Raw genomic sequence first — 18,128 nt, 5'->3', positions numbered from 1 at the left:
ATTGGTTATATGTTTGTTTCATATGTTTCCTTTACATTGGTTATATGTTTGTTTCATATGTTTCCTTTACATTGGTTATATGTTTGTTTCATATGTTTCCTTTACATTGGTTATATGTTTGTTATATATGTTTCCTTTACATTTGTTATATGTTTGTTTCATATGTTTCCTTTACATTGGTTATATGTTTGTTATACATGTTTCCTTTACATTTGTTATATGTTTGTTTCATATGTTTTCTTTACATTCCCAGCTGGGATTTTCATCAGTTATCACCAGGTATCATCATGCAAAATGTTGCCTCAGTGTAAAAGACAACAATAATAAAAGCTTTACCAACAAGCCAATAGCCAAATGAGGTCGGCATACACTGTGCATGACTGAGCTGTGATGATAACTCTCTAATACAGACTCACCCTACTTGTCTGTGTTTCATAATAGTGAGAGGGGTCAACTTTACCAGGCAATAGGGTTACCAAACACCGACCGAACACTGTACAAACTCTTTAAAACCGGACCGTCTTTTGGAAAAATTGGAAAATCCGGCAACCCTACAAGGGCAAGAGAACCCTCACAGTTTCACTTGAAACAGGGAAAAGTAAGTCATAGTTACCGTAATAGTAATAGCAAATTATAGCAAATGATATGACCATTCAAACACAAAACATTCAACCTCCCAGATATTACCTACAGGCTCACATTTCATTTGAATGCTGTGCTTTACTTTGAAACCAAAGACAATTCTTCTCCACAATGGAGAGAAGAACAGGACACCAGGATAAAAATAATGCTGTCATGCTCATTGCCTCAATGGTATGATGTGTGATGCAAGTTGATATGGGCTGAATTACAGGTCACTTGTCAATAAATCCCTTGTTCCAAGTAATGAAAGCATGAATGACTTATTTCAATGGGGATTTATTATAATTACTGTACAGGTAATGAATGTGTATGAAACAGGTTGAACCAGTCACCACTCGGAAAGCAGTGTTATCCGTCACGAAACAATATTTCTCCACAACAACAACCCACCACTTCTCTTCAGCAACAGGCAGGTCAATCATTTGGCTACACCATTAGTAACGGTAATGACCTGTGACCTATCTCTTTTTCTTGAGTTGTGTTAGCCAGGCGAGACCTGTCCAATGCAAAACCAGTGTGAGCTATTCAAGGGAGACAAGTTTACATGTTTGTGTTTACGTGGTATACTAGCAGTCATTGACAACGGGAGCAAAGTGAAAAAATAAAGTATGATGGTCATTGTTGATATGTTTGTAGGAAAAAATCTGCATATTTTCTAATGAAGATGGGTGAAATTAGTATTCAGCATCTTTTATTGTCTAATGATTTTCTAATGTTACACAGTAGCCATTCAAATCAGGAGTGTGTACAGTATCCGGTGCCTATCAAATGTACTTTATTATAAATCTGTGTAAGTGGTGTTGTACATAACAGAGAAAGTGTAAAAACATACAAAAGATCACATGTAGATAGCAGGGATGAAGAACATTACATCCAAATTCCTATCACTTTAATTTCTCCTTGATGGATAGAAAATGTGACCATCGAACTGAGATTCAATCATATTGCAATATCAAGTGGAGGTAGGAGTGTTGCCGAAACTATAAAGTGTGTATTGTAATATTTTTTTGATTATGATTGGGTATGATCGCTCATGTAAAAGTGACACAATATACCATACGCTCTTCAGATGCAAATAAATTAGGATGGAAAAGAGATAGATCCTGCAGAAGGTATGCAAAATGGCAAGATGTCGAATGAAAGAAAATAACTTGTTTTGCATGGCCATTCAGAGCCATGACCATTCATTTATTTACGGCGTAAACAAAGGCCATCAATGCAAAATTCTATGCAAACAAAGGGCTGTGTTTGAGACTGACAGGATGTCTGTGCTTAAAGCAAACACATGCCGTTGACCTTTAGGTCATTATTTTGTACGGTGTCCATATTAGGACAACCTAAACATGTCTTGGCTGTCCGAATATTGATACCATAAATATAATATAACCCTATATGATACAGTGCGTTCTGCATGACAATCAAATATTAAGAGAAAATATCAGCCGGTACAACAATTCAGGACTGTTTACTCAAATATGCCATTGAAAGGAAGATTTGCCCACCAGCTCATCAAGATATGCCTACAGTAGTTTGTAAAATGATTGGAATTGACAGTGGCCAGCATTAAACTGCATCAACAACACCACCCACTTACTGTGTTTTTATGAGGAGGCTCGGGAGGCAAAATTAAGCTGGTGTCTGGAAGGACATGGCCCGGGACGCAGCCTGACTAAGAAGATTAGATAAGATTTACTTGTCAGCAACACTGCTCTCACGACACTGGACATAGCAACAGGTCAGTGGGTACTATATGGCGTTCTAGCATTCACCATGGAGTGTGACAGCATTGACCTGAAAAGAGCAGAGCTATTTTCATTCTGACATTCTGACTTTCATTCTCTTCACCTTTATTCCTACCATCTGGCTGTTGGGAAAGGTCTGTATTTAGCCTCCTATTTGTCTGTATAAAGGGTAGTGCTATTGCCTGTTTATTTCAGACTATTACATGTTTGTTTGTAATGGTTTGTTGAAGCTCTCAGTGAATGAATTTCCAGAATTAGCTGTATTACGGAGACATCATCCGAATGGACGTGGCAGAATTGTGGATGCAGGACTGATATCATATAGCCTGGTCACAGATTTTTTTCCTATGGGCACACCTCAACAACAACTTTCTTTTCTCAGTTAGGATAGGACAATGTGAGGAGATACTACAGCAGCATGGCGACGCACATCCTGTGGTGTGCGTTTGCATGGACATTCAAGGGTCTGTTATGTACCTGCAGGTTCTTCTGGGTGAGTGTGTGTCCAATAGCTTGGTCGCAGATCTGTTTATGCAACTCTTTGCCAAGAGTGACAATGACTATAGGAGTTAGCTATACAGCCCAAACTGGGCTATGTGTCCTATCTGATAATTATAGCTTTGACAACCCTCTTGCTCTGGAAATACTGTATGACTGTCATTGATTTTTGATGCAGGTGAGCCCATACTACTCAATCAAATACATGCCCAATGAACCTCACAGAACAGGGAAGGATCAAGTGAAACAAAAAACAGGTAATGAATGAGAGTTGTCCTCAGTAAATAATGAAAACAGAACAAAATGTAGACTACTGTGATACATGCTGGCATAGGATTGGTGTTCTAAAGGACTCTACTCTAATCCTCTCATCTATGTGTGTTATAAACTCAGAAAAAAAGACACGTCCTCTCACTGTCAACTGCGTTTATTTTCAGCAAACTTAACATGTGCAAATATTTGTATGAACATAACAAGATTCAACAACTGAGACATATACTGAACAAGTTCCACAGACATATGACTAACAGAAATGGAAAAATGTGTCCCAAGGGGGAGGGGGGGGCAAAATCAAAAGTAACAGTCAGTATCTGGTGTGGCCACCAGCTGCATTAATTAAGTACTGCAGTGCATCTCCTCCTCGTGGACTCCACCAGATTTGCCAGTTCTTGCTGTGAGATGTTACCCCACTCTTCCACCAAGGCACCTGCAAGTTCTCTGACAATTCTGGGCGAATGGCCCTAGTCCTCACCCTCCGATCCAACAGGTCCCAGACGTGCTCAATGGGATTGAGATCCGGGCTCTTCGCTGGCCATGGCAGAACACTGACATTCCTGTTTTGCAGGAAATCACGCACAGAACGAGCAGTATGGCTGGTGGCAGTGTCATGCTGGAGGGTCATATCAGGATGAGCCTGCAGGAAGGGTACCCCATGAGGGACGAGGATGTCTTCCCTGTAACAAACATTGTTGAGATTGCCAGCAATGACAACAAGCTCAGTCCGATGATGCTGTGACACATCGCCCCAGACCATAATAGACCCTCCACCTCCACATCGATCCCGCTCCAGAGTACAGGCCTCGGTGTAACGCTCATTCCTTCGACGATAAATGCAAATCCAACCATCACCCCTGGTGAGACAAAACCGTGACTCGTCAGTGAAGAACACTTTTTGCCAGTCTTGTCTGGTCCAGCGACGGTGGGTTTGTGCCCATAGGCGCATTGTTACTGGTGATGTCTGGTGAGGACCTGCCTTACAACAGGCCTACAAGCCCTCTGTCCAGCCTCTCTCAGCCTATTGCGGACAGTCTGAGCACTGATGGAGGGATTGTGCATTCCTGGTGTAACTCGGGCAGTTGTACCAATCCTGTGCAGGTGTGCTACATGTGGTCTGCCACTGCGAGGACGATCAGTTGTGCATCCTGTCTCCCTGTAGAACTGTCTTAGGCGTCTCACAGTACGAACATTACAATTCATTGCCCTGGCCACATCTGCAGTTCTCTTGCCTCCTTGCAGCATGCCTATGGCACGTTCACGCAGATGAACACGGACCCTGGGCATCTTTCTTTTGGTGTTTTTCAGAGTCAGTAGAAAGGCCTCTTTAGTGTCCTAAGTTTTCATAACTGTGACCTTAATTGCCTACCGTCTGTAAGCTGTTAGTGTCTTAACGACCGTTCCACAGGTGCATGTTCATTAATTGTTTGTGGTTCATTGAACAAGCATGGGAAACCGTGTTTAAACCCTTTACAATGAAGATCTGTGAAGTTATTTGGATTTTTACGAATTGTCTTTGAAAGACAGGGTCCTGAAAAAGGGACGTTTCTTTTTTTGCTGAGTTTGGAATATAATAGAATAGAATGGAATAGAATTCTGGTCTCTGTATATATTGGATTGTTGATTTCCAGGCTCAGCGAATCAGGAAATACCAGGAAGTCATGATAGCAGTGCCATGCAGAGGAGATTGTCCAAAGCTGAGAGGGAGATTCAGGCCCTAAAAACCCAGATCACCTTTGAGAGGGCAACATGGGAGAGGAAGTTTGTGGAACTGCAGGTGATACAGCAGGACCTACATTATCAGGTGTGTGTGTGTGTGTGTGCACCCAGCTTGAGAAAACTGCTGTAAGGGGCGAGTTCTGTCGCTCTATCGATGAATGGCTGAGGGAGACTGAGCCTCTTCTGAGCGCAGAGGACACCATGGACCAGAAGTGGTCATCTATTAGCTCAGTACTCTATCAGTCAGCGGCCCACTCCATTGGCTACAGAGGTAGGAAACATCAGGACTGGTTCGATGAGAACTGACACCACAACAACCTTACTGGACATTATGCACAAAGCACACAGAGCTACTCTCAACAGCCCCACATCTGCTACCGTCCGCCGGCAATGGCGTGCATCACTCAAGGAAGTAAGTGCAAACAACCTTGTATGCTCTGCAGAACGAATGGTAGACGAACAAGGCACAGGAAATCCAAATTTACACAGAAAAAACGACATGCACAATTTCTACAACTCAGCTAAAGCTATCTATGTCCCTAGAAGTTGCTCCATCACCCCCCTGATAACAACTGATGGTCTGACTCTCTTGAAGGACCAAAACCAGATCCTGATAAGGTGTGCTGACCACTTTGAAGCACTACTCAATCAGCGTTCTCCTACAGACCACTCCATCCTGGAAGAACTGCCTGTCCGTCCACCCATTCAAGACGTCCACCATTCACCAACCGTCCAAGAGGTATTATCAGCTATCCGTTCCTTCAAGAACAACAAGGCTCCTGCCACTGAGAGCATCCCGGCAGAGCTACTGAAGAAGGGAGGTTACTTGTGCACCAGAACGCTCTACCAGTACGTCACTGAGGTTTGGGACGGGGAGATCGTCCCACAACAGTGGTGGGATGCAAACATTGCCACCGAACAAGGGTGCCAAGTCCATCTGGGACAAACAGCCAGGGGATACCCATTCTGGCTGTTGCCAGCAAGGTCCTGATGCGCCTTCAGAAAGAACAGGAGTACGGTCGACATGATATTCACTGCACAGCAACTCCAGGAGAAGTGCTGTGAACAACATCCGGACCTTTTCATGGCCTTTGTCGACCTCTCCAAGGCCTTCGACACAGTGAGCAGGGAACTACTATGGGGCATTCTACTCAAATATTGCAGGCTGTCCAGACAAATTTGTCAACATCCTTTGCCAGTTCCATGATAGGATGATGGCTCGGGTGGTTATAGGAGGGCAGGAGTCAGTGGCCTTTGGAGTAAGCGTCGGTGTGAGGCAGGGGTGTGTGCTGGCACCTGTACTCTTTAACATCTTTCTCCTATGTGTCACCCTGCTTCTCCACAAGGAGCTTGAGGACAGTAGCGGGGTTGCGGTGGACTTCAGGCTAGATGGAACACTATTCAACATCAGGAGGCTCCAAGCAACCACCAGGGTTTTGACGGAACGGGTTCTTGAGCTGCAGTATTCTAATGACTGTGCTCTTGTGGCCCACACTCCGGAAGAACTTCGGTCCGTGAGGGTATATAGCAGGATGGGACTGTCTAGCAACACCACCAAGACAGAGGGGGTCTGCCAAATGGAGATCCAGCCCTCCACCCACCATGCCTGTCTTCACCATTGAACACAAATCACTGGCAATAGTCACATCCTTCAAATACCTGGGCAGCATCCTTTCGGAGGACTGCAGCATCGACCTCGAAATTAAAAATAGGATCAAGCAAGCATCAGCTGCCTTCGGGAATCTCAGACGCAGGGTCTTCCAAAACAGGGATCTCCACCTCCACACCAAAGTCGCAATCTATCAAGCCGTCTGCATCACCACACTTCTATACAGCTGTGAATCCTGGGTCACTTACAGTTGCCACAACAAGCAGTTTGAGCGATTCCACAGAAGATGCCTGCAGCGCATCCTGGGAATCACCTGGTGTGACCGTGTGCCCCATACAGAAATACTTGCAACTGTAAGACCAACTGCAAGAGTATGGAGGCCATGGTCACCCAACACCAACTGCACTGTCTCGGGAGCTCTTGCAGTGGAAGATCCTGTATGGCCAGCTACATCTTGGCCAGTGGTCTGCAGAGGGGGCCAGCTATATCTTGGCCGGCGGTCTGCAGAGGGGGCCAGCTACATCTTGGCCAGCGGTCTGCTGAGGGGGCCAGCTACATATTGGCCGGCAGTCTGCAGAGGGGGCCAGCTACATCTTGGCCGGCGGTCTGCAGGGGGCAGATGAAGCACTACAAGGACCAGCTGAAAACATTGCTGAAGAAGTGCAACATCAAACCCACAGACCTGGAGGATTCTGCTGTTGACCGTTCCAACTGGTGGCAGCTCTGCCAGAGCGAGGTACAGAGGTGGGAGGAGAGGAGCACAAACAGTTCAGGTGACATACAACCACGCCTGCCCCCACCAACACAGACTCCATATGCCTCACCTGCAATAAAGTTTGTGGATCTCGGATTGGACTCTACAGTCCCAAATAATTCAGCGTTAACTCAGAAGTGGAGGTAATCATCGGATACGATGAACTAATGTAAAGTAACGTGTGTCTGAGTGTGTGTGTGTGTGTGTGTGTGTGTGTTTGTGAGCGCCTGTATGATTATGTGTTAGTATGTGTTTCATAATTTAGTCATAATAATAACTTGATGACAGCTTTGTTTTATTTTGATCAGCTGATCTCTGAGACTGTAGCCAGGCCTGGAAGTTTACTTCAGGTGGGCAGCTTCGAGGACCTGGGCGAGTCAGAGGTGGAAAACAGACAGTCGAACGATGGAAAGGACCAGGACAGCTCAAGTAAATCACATGATCAACAGTACTTGATTTGCTGTAATCATCATTAAAGGGACATTGCACTCCAACATAAAAGCTTGTCAGATGTTTCCATACCTCAAAAGTAGATTAGTGTTCAGATAAGTCCATGTCACAGGCCATTTGTTGCATAGATCAAGCTATATGCTTTAATCCCAAATGAATGGGAAAGATAAGCGTTTTCCTAGTTCAAGATTTTATTTGTGCTCATCTTTTCCATTCATTTGTGGTTAAGGCATATAACTAGATCTACACACCCACAGTTTTGGAGCATGTATTCATCTTGCCATTGGGCTAGTTTTGAGGTTTGAAAACATCGGACAAATGTTAAGTCTGAAGTGTAATCTCCCTTTAAGATCTGCATTTTGAATAGCAAAGAATAATCGTATCCATTACCTAAAATAACAGGCAGCTTGAGCCATTCCAACCGAAGCAAAGGGTCTGAGAGGATGTCATCAACAGGCGACACATGCCAAAGCAGCTTGTCTTGCAGCCAGGTCTCATTGAACTCAGCATTTGGCTTCAGACCCATTTCTGCTCTGTCTCCAGCCACCAGGTAGAGCCATTTCTCTTCACCTGCTCCCAGCTGTGTCAAAAGGCCATTAAACTTAAAAATCTGTTTGACACTTGTTTTCAGACCTCAAAATTGGTCCATGGAAAGCACCATGTAATTTTCAGATTTGCAGTGCTTATCTTTTCCATTAATTTGGAGTTGAGGCATGTAGCTGGATCTACGCAAAAAAGGACTGCTTTTGAGGTCTGTAAGACTGTCTACACAGCCAGCCCAATTCTGATATTTTTTACACTAATTGGTATTTTGAGCAATCACATGAGATCTTTTTCAGAGCTGATCTGATTGGTCAAAATACCAATTAGTGAAACAAAGATCATAATTGGGCTGCCTGTGTAAACATAGCCAAACAGACCTGGGTTAAAATACATGTGTAGTTAAGTATTTGTTATTTCAATATTTCTTTGAGTATTTTAGAATAATGTGGCTAAAATTGACCACTTAGATTTGAACTATTTAAAAGTATTTAACAAAAATAATCCTATAGCCTACAACTTTCAAATATTTGTTTCCAAATTCATTATTTCAAACACCCCTAGGACCAAACAGACTGCCTGTATATCTGAGTATTTTCAAATGCATTCCAATATTCAAAAGAAAAATATCAAAATCCTTACTTCAAAATATCTTTGAGAGTAATTGAATAGTATTTGAACCCAGGTCTGATCTGAAAACTTTGATTTTAGAGTGTAATGTCCCTTTAAATCCTATTTATTTTAAGCCATCTAAAAAGAGCAAATCTTCCGTCTCCCCAGTGGGAGCTCCTGGAGGAGCTACACCGGTCCACACCGTGTCTTTGTGCCTCACTCCCCCCTGGACCTGCAGACGGGACACCGGGTTCGAGTCCTGTTGCCCTCGGGACGGATCAGCACAGGCACGGTTCGTTACCTGGGCCACCTGGAGGGGGAGCCAGACTTCCATATGGGAGTGGAGCTGGAATCACTTGAACACGGGCAGCAAGATGGCACACACAGGGGACAGTGCTACTTTGAATGGTAAGTATTCTTCATTTACCAAGAATTTGTAGCCTTAAATCAGTTATTCTGTAAATAAGGGATGTTTCATCCTTACATTTTTACATTGGTAGAATTGCCAGAGATCTGCTGTCGACTATAAATATGTCTCTATTTTTAGAGGTGACAGGAAAAGGTTCAACAGTGCTTTTAGTTATAACTGAAGGGTTTATTTACTTGAAATAAGTTATTCACTGAATCCTGTTGTTTACAGTAGTAGGGCCTCCAGGCCGCTCACACACACACAAGTAACAATTTTAAATAATTGTTTATTGAAAAATCTATTAATTTTCTAAATGCCATTGTGGACATGGATGGAAAGTTGTTTGATTTTGAAACTGTGTTTAGAGACTATGGGGATGTTTGTTCAAATCATATGTATGCTCAATTGCTCTCTGCTATGTCCCCCACATGGAAAGCTAAGATGAAGAAAGTAACGCATCATTTAACTGTATGTAATCCTACTATAAAAAACTAAAAAATTGATTCAAAAAGCTAAAATCAACTCTGAAATATACCAACTCACTTTCCATCACCTATCTGCAATTCCATACACATTTCAAACATATTGGAAAGATCCCAATACCATGGAACCCAATACCATGGAAGCAGGTCTTCAATTTCACATACAAAACATCAATAGATACTCAAGAGACTTTCAGTTAGGGATTCTCCGGTACTTTTGTATTACTCTTAGCCAGTAGTTCTGAAAGTAGTGCCCACAAGCAAAAAGTGGTACCCGACAATTGCGTACTACATCACATATGTGCAGATATTCTCTCTCTTGCTCTGCTCTGTGTGATTCTATCTAGCTGTCAACAAAGAAAATGCTGTCCATTTAGTGTATTGAGCAAGACTCTAAATGAAGGTTCTGTCATGAAGAGGAGGAGGACATAATGCATCTGTTTTGGTACTGTCAGACAGTGAGCTCCTTTTGGCTACAGGTTCAAGGCTGGCTTTCCCATCAGTCCATCAAACTATGTATTAAGCCCCAACTTATCATCTTGGGTGACGTCATTGTCCATATCCCCTCAATTAATGACACAATACTTCTGCTAGGCAAAATATTCATACTCAAAACACAAAGTTCTACATCTCTAACACCCAACCTGTTTAAACAATTAATTAGCAATTCCCGGGGCCACCCACACATAAAATGAATGCACACAGTCGCTTTGGATAAAAGTGTCTGCAATGTTATATTATTTGGGTAGCCAGGTAATATCTATTTGAGAAAGTCCACAATATTGTTATTGAACAATATCTATTAAAATTAACATATGCTACTATAAGGGTAAAATGATCCATATGCCATGAAGTGTAAAGCAAACAACGTTTGTCCTTATTTATTTTTTGTATTAGAATACTACACCATGGCATTGCTGATAACTGTCTCACAGAACTGGACCGCCGAGAGCTGAAGCGCGTAGTGCGTAAAAATCGTCTGTCCTTGATTGCAATACTCACTACCGAGTTCAAAACTGCCATTGGAAGTAACTGTTCATCGGGAACTGCGCAATGCCAAGTGTTGGCTGGAGTGGTTTTAAGCTCACCGCCATTGGACTCTGGAGCAGTGGAAATGCGTTCTCTGGAGTGATTGATCACACTGAGTTTGGCGGATTCCAGGAGAATGCTACCTGCCGCAATGTATAGTGCCAAATGTAAAGTTTGTTGGAGGAGGAATAATGGTCTGGGGCTGTTTTTCATGGATCGGGCTAGGCCCTTTAGTTTCAGTGAAGGGAAAATGTAACGCTACATATACAATGACATTCTAAACTATTCTGTACTCAGGGTAGGGAAGGCCCTTTCCTGTTTCAGCATGACAATGCCCCTGTGCAAAAATCGAGATACATACATAAATGGTTAGTTGAGATCTGTGTTGAAGAACTTGACTGGCTTGCACAGAGCCCTGACCTCAACCCCATCGAACACCTTTGGGGTGAATTGAAACGCCGACCGCGAGTCAGGCCTAATCACCCAACATTAGTGCCCAACCTCACTAATGCTCTTGTGGCTGAACGGAAACATGTCCCAGTAGCAATGTTCCAACATGAAAAGTGAAAAGCCTTCCCAGAACAGTGAAGGTTGTTATAGCAGCAAAGGGGGGATCAACTCCATATGAATGCCCATGATTTAGGAATGAGATGTTTGATGAGCAGGTGTCCACATACTTTTGGTCATGTAGTGTATTTATTCTCTTTATCGGGAAATATGATATTTAGTAGGGATATTTTTATAACCCAATGGTCTGCCTAATTTTAATCTAAGGTATTGAAATCTAACTGCCATGTGGTGACTGTCTGTTTCCCTTCCCTTGCAGCAAGGCTGGCCACGGTGCCTTTGTGCCATTCACCAAGTTGTTGATGGCATGGGAGTGATGACATCACAGTCTCTATGGTGGAGGGTCACATCTGGATATTTCATATGGACTCTTTGGCATCAATTACGAATGGTCTCTGAAAGACACCTACTCATTTAAGGGTATTTCTTTATTTTTACTATATTCTACATTGTAGAATGATAGTGAAGACACCAAAACTATATAATAACACATATGGAATCATGTAGTAACCAAAAAAGTGTTAAACAAATCAAAATATATTTTATATTTGAGATTCTTCAAATAGCCACCCTTTACCTTGATGACAGCTTTGCACACTCTTGGCAAACACTCCATCACTCTCCTTTGTGGTAAAATATCCCTTACACAGCCTGGATGTGTGTTAGGTCATAAATCACAGACAGTGTCACCAGCAAAGCACCCCCACAACATAACACCTCCTCCTCCATGCTTTACTGTTGGAAATACAAATGCGGAGATCATCCGTTCACCCACATCGTGTCTCACAACGACACGGCGGTTGGAACCAAAAATCTCCAATTTGGACTCCAGACCAAAGGACACATTTCCACCTGTCTAATGTCCATTGCTTGTGTTTCTTGGCCCAAGCAATTCTCTTCTTCTTATTGGTGTCCTTTAGTAGTGGTTTCTTTGCAGCAATTTGACCATGAAGGCCTGATTCACACAGTCTCCTCTGATCAGTTGATGTTGAGATGTGTCTGTTACTTGAACTCTGTGAAGCATTTATTTGGGCTGAAATATCTGAGTCTGGCAACTCTAATGAACTTATCCTCTGCAGGAGGGTCTTCCATTCCTGTGGCTGTCCTCATGAGAGCCAGTTTCATCATAACGCTTGATGGTTTTTGCGACTGCACTTGAAGAAACTTTCAAAGCCGTTGAAATTTTCCACATTTACTGACCTTCATGTCTTAAAGTAATGATAGACCGCCATTTCCCTTTGCTTATTTGAGCTGTTCTTGCAATAATATGGACTTGGTCTTTTACCAAATAGGTCTATCTTCTGTCTAACACAACTGATTGGTTGAAATGCATTAAGAAGGAAAGAAATTCCCCAAATGCACTTTTAAGAAGGCACATCTATTAATTGAAATGCATGAGGTGACTACCTCATGAAGCTGGCTGAGAGAATGCCAAGAGTGTGCAAAGCTGTCATATATTTTGATATGTTTAACACATGTTTGGTTACTACATCATTCCATATGTGTTATTGCATAGTTTTTATGTCTTCACTATTATTCTACAATGTAGAAAATAGTACAAATAAAGAAAAACCCTTGAATGAGTAGGGGTTCTAAAACGTTTGACCGGTAATGTAGAGGCACAAGTTTATTGGGAATATGGCACCCCTGATGTATCTACTGTACAACCAACATGCTTCAAAGATCATAGAAGTGTCAACATCGGCCCTGTATTAAAGACCAACATTGGCAAAAGAAAAAGAGAACAAATTTGTAAATACTATATACAGTAGTATATGCTGTACATGTATACAGTGGTATATGTGGAATGAGCACTAACACTGTTGTCTTTGTGTTCAGAAATAAAGTAACAATCTTGTAGCATCAAATAGTATTAGCTTATTATGCGTTTCGATAAAAGTACGCTACAGTATATCTTGCCAATAGAAACATTTGGTATTATGGATGTGCAATAAACATTTAGAGTCTTCCAATGACAAATACTAGAACATACAGTGCTGTGAAATAGTATTTGCCCCCTTTCTGATTTGATCTGTTTTTGCATATTTTTGATACCGAATGTTATCAGATCTTTAACCAAAACCTAATGATAGATAAAGGGAACCTGAGTTGACAAATAACAGCAAAAATGTATACTTATTTGATTTACTTAATTAACAAATTTATGGCGCACCCAATTCCCCTTTGTGAAAAAGTAATTGCCCCCTTACATTCAATAACTGGTTGTGCCACCTTTTGCTGCAATGATCAGTCTCTCACATCGCTGTGGAGAAATTTTGGCCCACTCTTGCTTGCAGAACTGCTTTAAGTCCCATTTGTGTGTTTTCAAGCATGAACTGCTCGTTTCAAGTCCTGCCACATCTCAATTGGGATTAGGTCTGGACTTTGACTAGGCCATTCCAAAACTTCAAATTTGTTTCTTTTTAGCCATGTTCATGTAGACTTGATTGTGTGCTTTGGATCATTGTCTTGCTGCATGACCCAGCTGCACTTCAGCTTCAGCTAACAGATGGGTGACCTGACATTCTCCTGTAGAATTCTCTGATACAGAGCAGAATTCATGGTTCCTTCTATTAAGGCAAGTTGACCAGGTCCTGAGGCAGCAAAGCATCCCCAAACCATCACACTACCACCACCATGCTTGACCGTTGGTATGAGGTTCTTACTGTGGAATGCAGTGCTTGATTTTTGCCAGACATAACGGGACCCATGTCATCATTATATATATATATATATATATAATTTTGATTCTTCTGTCCATAGAACATTCTTCCAAGAGTATTGATGATCATCCAGGTGCTTCCAGACAAACTTGAGACAACTTTTTGGACAAGATGAGTCCCATTATGTCTGGCGAAAACCAAACACTGCATGGTGGTGGTAGTGTGATGGTTTGGGGATGCTTTGCTGCCTCAGGACCATTACGACTTGCCTTAATAGAAGGAGCCAGTTCTGCATGGAAGAGTGGTCCAAAATTTCTCCACAGCGATGTGAGAGACTGATCATTGCAGCTAAAGTGGCACAACCAGTTATTGAGTGTAAGGGGGCAATTCCTTTTTCATACAATGGAATTATGTGTTGCATAACTTTGTTAATTAAATCAATAAAATAAGTATACATTTAGATATTTGTAAACTCAGGTTCCCCTTATCTAATATTATGCTGTTAAATGATATCAGTTGACCTGTGAATGCCTTACAATGAGAGATTTACACAGATATATTAAAAAATCGTGATTTATGATACTGTCAAAACTGCTGGATCATGTGATTAGCATTTCTAATAAGCACTCCAAAATAAAAACTCACACTCATGTATTGTAATAACATACATCAATTCTGGAGCTATCCAAGCATTAAAGGGATAGTTTACTTTTTGTTGTTGAAGTTTTTGTTTATTTTTGTGAACTATCCCTTTATCCATCACTAACGCAGATGTCAATGAAAGGATTTATTGAATGACCAAGATGAGTTTCATCAAGCTGTTGTTAATACTAGATTATTGGTTATTGATCTGGGCATTGTACAAATGTTTGATAATAGGGATCGCCAGAGTTCGCATGAAGTGTTTACACATGGAAGAACAGGTGCAGTACTATAAAGACGTGTCTCAGAACTAAGTTATGTGGTATGCTATGCATCATGCACCATCTATTCAATCCCAGCTTCATTTAATTCAACCCTTCTTCCCTGGGTTGTTGCTGTAAACGAGAATCTCGTAAAATAAGGGATATATATACTGTATATTTAAAAATGTGCAAAGTGTGTACAAAAGACCTTGGGTTGTATTTGGCTGATCGATTGATCATTGCGAAATCAATTCTACCCATTTCCTCAAGCAGAGCATCTTTATGAAAAAGAGTTATCCTCATTTCCTATAACTAGGTTATGCAACTATTTATGAACTATCTTTATGAGTCACACTGTACCGTACCTTGGCCCGGTTTCCCACGAGTATCTTATGGCTAAGTTCATCTTTAGAACCTTCTTAGGAGCATTGTTAAATCTACGACCGGTTTCCCAGAACCATTGTTTCTTAAGCTGCTCTTAAAAACGTTTGTTAATTAATGATTGCCCCAGACCACACTTAGAACAGCTAAGTGCGTCTTTAGAGGCTTTTTTTTGCCCTTCTGCGTCACTGTATTCACAGATCTACACTAAACACAACATCCAGATGTTTATCTGTCTTTCTGTGACCGCCGATAACTTCAAAACGAATGTGATTCCTACAATTACGTTTCTAATTTCTTTGCAATCGTTACTAACAAGCGAAGATTACACCGATGCTTCAAATGAGATGACTGTATTAAAATATAAATACATTAGTCTTTCATGTTTCTTTTAATCAAGTTTTATTTAGCTATTGTATGCTACTGCCTGTTGTTTTTTTGCCACAATATATTTCATGATATGTAACATGTGCGCAATAATGTGCTAAACGGTGATTTAGTTTATAATTATAGGATAAGCATTAGAATAAGCCTCCTAAATATTTGTAGAAGGACAATAGCACACATAACATCGAGATAATATAGTATATGCCATTTAACAGACACTTTTATCCAAAAGGGACTTACAGTTGTGCTTGCATACATTTTCACATGGATGGCCCCAGCGGGAATCGAACCCACAATCCTGGCATGTTGCGCTGCAGGAAGTGAGCCACACAAGACCCCATTTTTTTTTAGTTCCCATTCTATACATGTCGTCAGAAATATCACATCTGTTTGTTTCTACAAAGCCTTCACAGTCTGACAATAAAGCAGTCCCTTGCCCTGAGACATGGCTGACTTCAATAAGGTCTACAGTCATGTCTCAGGGCAAGTAACCTTGTGTCACTTAGGGCAAGGCAGCCCCCCATCTTGGTATCTCCATAACTCAGTGAACTCAGCATATGACAGGAAAATGCACTACAGGCACATACCTGTGCAGATCTGACAGTGGAATATTAGTGGGAGGTTTTCAAGTACCTACAATAGCATTCCTTAAAATACAGGGCAAAGGGAAACCCGTAAGGCTTGGGAGTTGAGGCTTGAGATCTGAGGCTGCATGTCACCGGCTTAAAAAACATCAGAGAAAACTGTCTGGAAATCAGTTTGAGTGTTTTGCTAAAGCTTGCAATGTGAATCATAGCCGCACAAAGATCAGATTTGAAAACCCATGCTGGATTTTCAAAGAATATAGGGTGTGTGTATGGGATAGAGAGTGAGGAGGCCGATGTGCGGAAGAGCATGAGCATGATACATGTTAGCTTGGCATATTCAATAACTAGCTTCATCAAATCTGGCATGAGTCTAAGCCTTAAAAGGCGCAATTTTGCTACATCCATTTTTGGATTTATAAATTAATTATATTATACCCAGTGATTATTGAAGCAATGGATGGATGGTCAGTCCTTGCCTCCATAGCTCTTTCTCTGAATTTAAGAGTGGTTATATTCCTCCAGCCCCGTCCCTCAGCTTTTTAGCGAAACGGGCTGGGAGGACGCTTTGTTAATGTTTCAACTGCTGATTGCCCCTTCAAATGGAGACTTATGGCTCTATTCAATCCGATCTGCTTTCGCCGGCGGTTGTTTTGGCGGGTCTGAGGTGGAACTGCGTTAGAGCGGTCAAATCCACAAGCGGCTCCTGGCATTATACCTAAAGCAGACATTGCTATTGGTTGCACTGAGTCGCATTAAGAGAAATCCTATGCAGCCTTGTTTACAAGTTTGAACACTGGAATGTGATATGTAATCTACACCTGATAGAAATCCTAATTATTTCGTTGAATGATTTTCTATTTGAGCGTCATTAATGTCTATTTAGCCTACACTTTCTCATTCTGGTGTAGCTTCCTGACAATGATCAAGAGCAGCTGTTCACTGATTTGACAGCTTCAATGCAGTTACACCTTCGACACAGTCAAAATATCAGCTATGTGGGTGTCGGCTATCACCGGTTAACGCTTGATCTGATTGAATCTAGGTCTCACACCACATTTGACCCTCCTCTTCAGCACCATAATGAACATGAGGTTAATAAAATGGTGGAATTACACTTAAAAGGTAACTCTGTATGACATTCAATTAAATGAAGATTCTTTGTTACACTGTGAGCCTAATGTATATTTACATAATGACAGGGACATGCCATCACGTCTCACAACATGTCTACAGTATCTACATGACATGGCATATTTAAATGGTATTTAGCTAACCTATCGTAGCAAGCGTAAAACACCTGAGCGGGACACCCCACATTTGGGTCCTGACGAGACAAAACATTTTTTTGGAGAGGTTCTCTTCTGCAGTGTTCAACCGATCCAGGAAATGTGGAGGAGTTAAGATAGTGTCGCTTTGCTAACATTTTGGATGGAAACATCTTCAAAGAGCAAGCTAGCTAGCAAACATGCCGTAGCCAGCTGCTAGACAGATATTTGCTAGTGTTGTCTAGCGATAATGGAATATCCGGGAAAGTTGACACGAACGAAATTGGTATGTGGTTTCTGTTGACCTTGTGGCAAGAACTTCATTTCGCTAAAACCTACATGAGGGTGGCCTTCCAGGAACAGGGTTGGAGAGCCCTGAGCTATGGTCATCATCAGATCCTCATCATGGAGAATATGACTGTCTACACTCTCAGGCACTGAAACAATAGACCGTGCCGTATCATAGTGCAGTAGCTTGAGACAATACAGAGACATGACATTAGAAAATACAGACAGGTATATTTCAAACCTCTCATTTTAGTGTAACATGATTTCCCAACATCCAAAGGCAGTGGTTAAGTGCTATATAAATGAATAGAAAATTAGTGAGTAAC

At 41.7% G+C, this 18,128-nt stretch overlaps 1 protein-coding gene across 3 annotated transcripts; it reads left to right on the top strand.

Annotated features, from left to right (window-relative positions):
- The first annotated feature begins 2,337 nt into the window (after nt 1–2,337).
- Nucleotides 2,338–11,788, top strand: LOC110517552 (centrosome-associated protein 350-like). 3 transcript variants are annotated; one of them, XM_021595551.2, is made up of 8 exons: nt 2,339–2,518; nt 2,767–2,877; nt 3,061–3,139; nt 4,787–4,959; nt 7,546–7,666; nt 8,090–8,237; nt 9,008–9,247; nt 11,586–11,788. In XM_021595551.2, the coding sequence occupies exons 2-8, from the start codon at nt 2,803–2,805 to the stop codon at nt 11,641–11,643; spliced, it is 894 nt and encodes a 297-aa protein (XP_021451226.1). In that variant the 5' UTR covers nt 2,339–2,518; nt 2,767–2,802; the 3' UTR covers nt 11,644–11,788. The 3 variants fall into 3 exon arrangements, with proteins under 3 accessions (XP_036829687.1, XP_021451226.1, XP_021451230.1); XM_021595555.2 differs by having other exon boundaries at nt 2,340–2,518; nt 4,787–4,932; XM_036973792.1 differs by lacking the exon at nt 8,090–8,237 and having other exon boundaries at nt 2,338–2,518.
- Nucleotides 11,789–18,128: the final 6,340 nt, after the last annotated feature.

This window comes from Oncorhynchus mykiss, chromosome 3 (assembly GCF_013265735.2).
Source record: "Oncorhynchus mykiss isolate Arlee chromosome 3, USDA_OmykA_1.1, whole genome shotgun sequence".
NCBI classification, from domain to species: Eukaryota; Metazoa; Chordata; class Actinopteri; order Salmoniformes; family Salmonidae; genus Oncorhynchus; species Oncorhynchus mykiss.
The sequence above is the reverse complement of the archived record's forward strand: the minus strand, read 5'-3'. Positions and strand labels throughout refer to the sequence as shown.

Coding starts and splice junctions, on each gene's coding strand:
- LOC110517552 (XM_021595551.2), top strand. CDS start 2,803: ATGGCGACGCACATCCTGTGGTGTGCGTTTGCATGGACATTCAAGGGT. Junction 3,140..4,786: donor TCAAGTGAAACAAAAAACAG/GTAATGAATGAG, acceptor GTTGATTTCCAG/GCTCAGCGAATCAGGAAATA. Junction 4,960..7,545: donor AGCAGGACCTACATTATCAG/GTGTGTGTGTGT, acceptor TATTTTGATCAG/CTGATCTCTGAGACTGTAGC.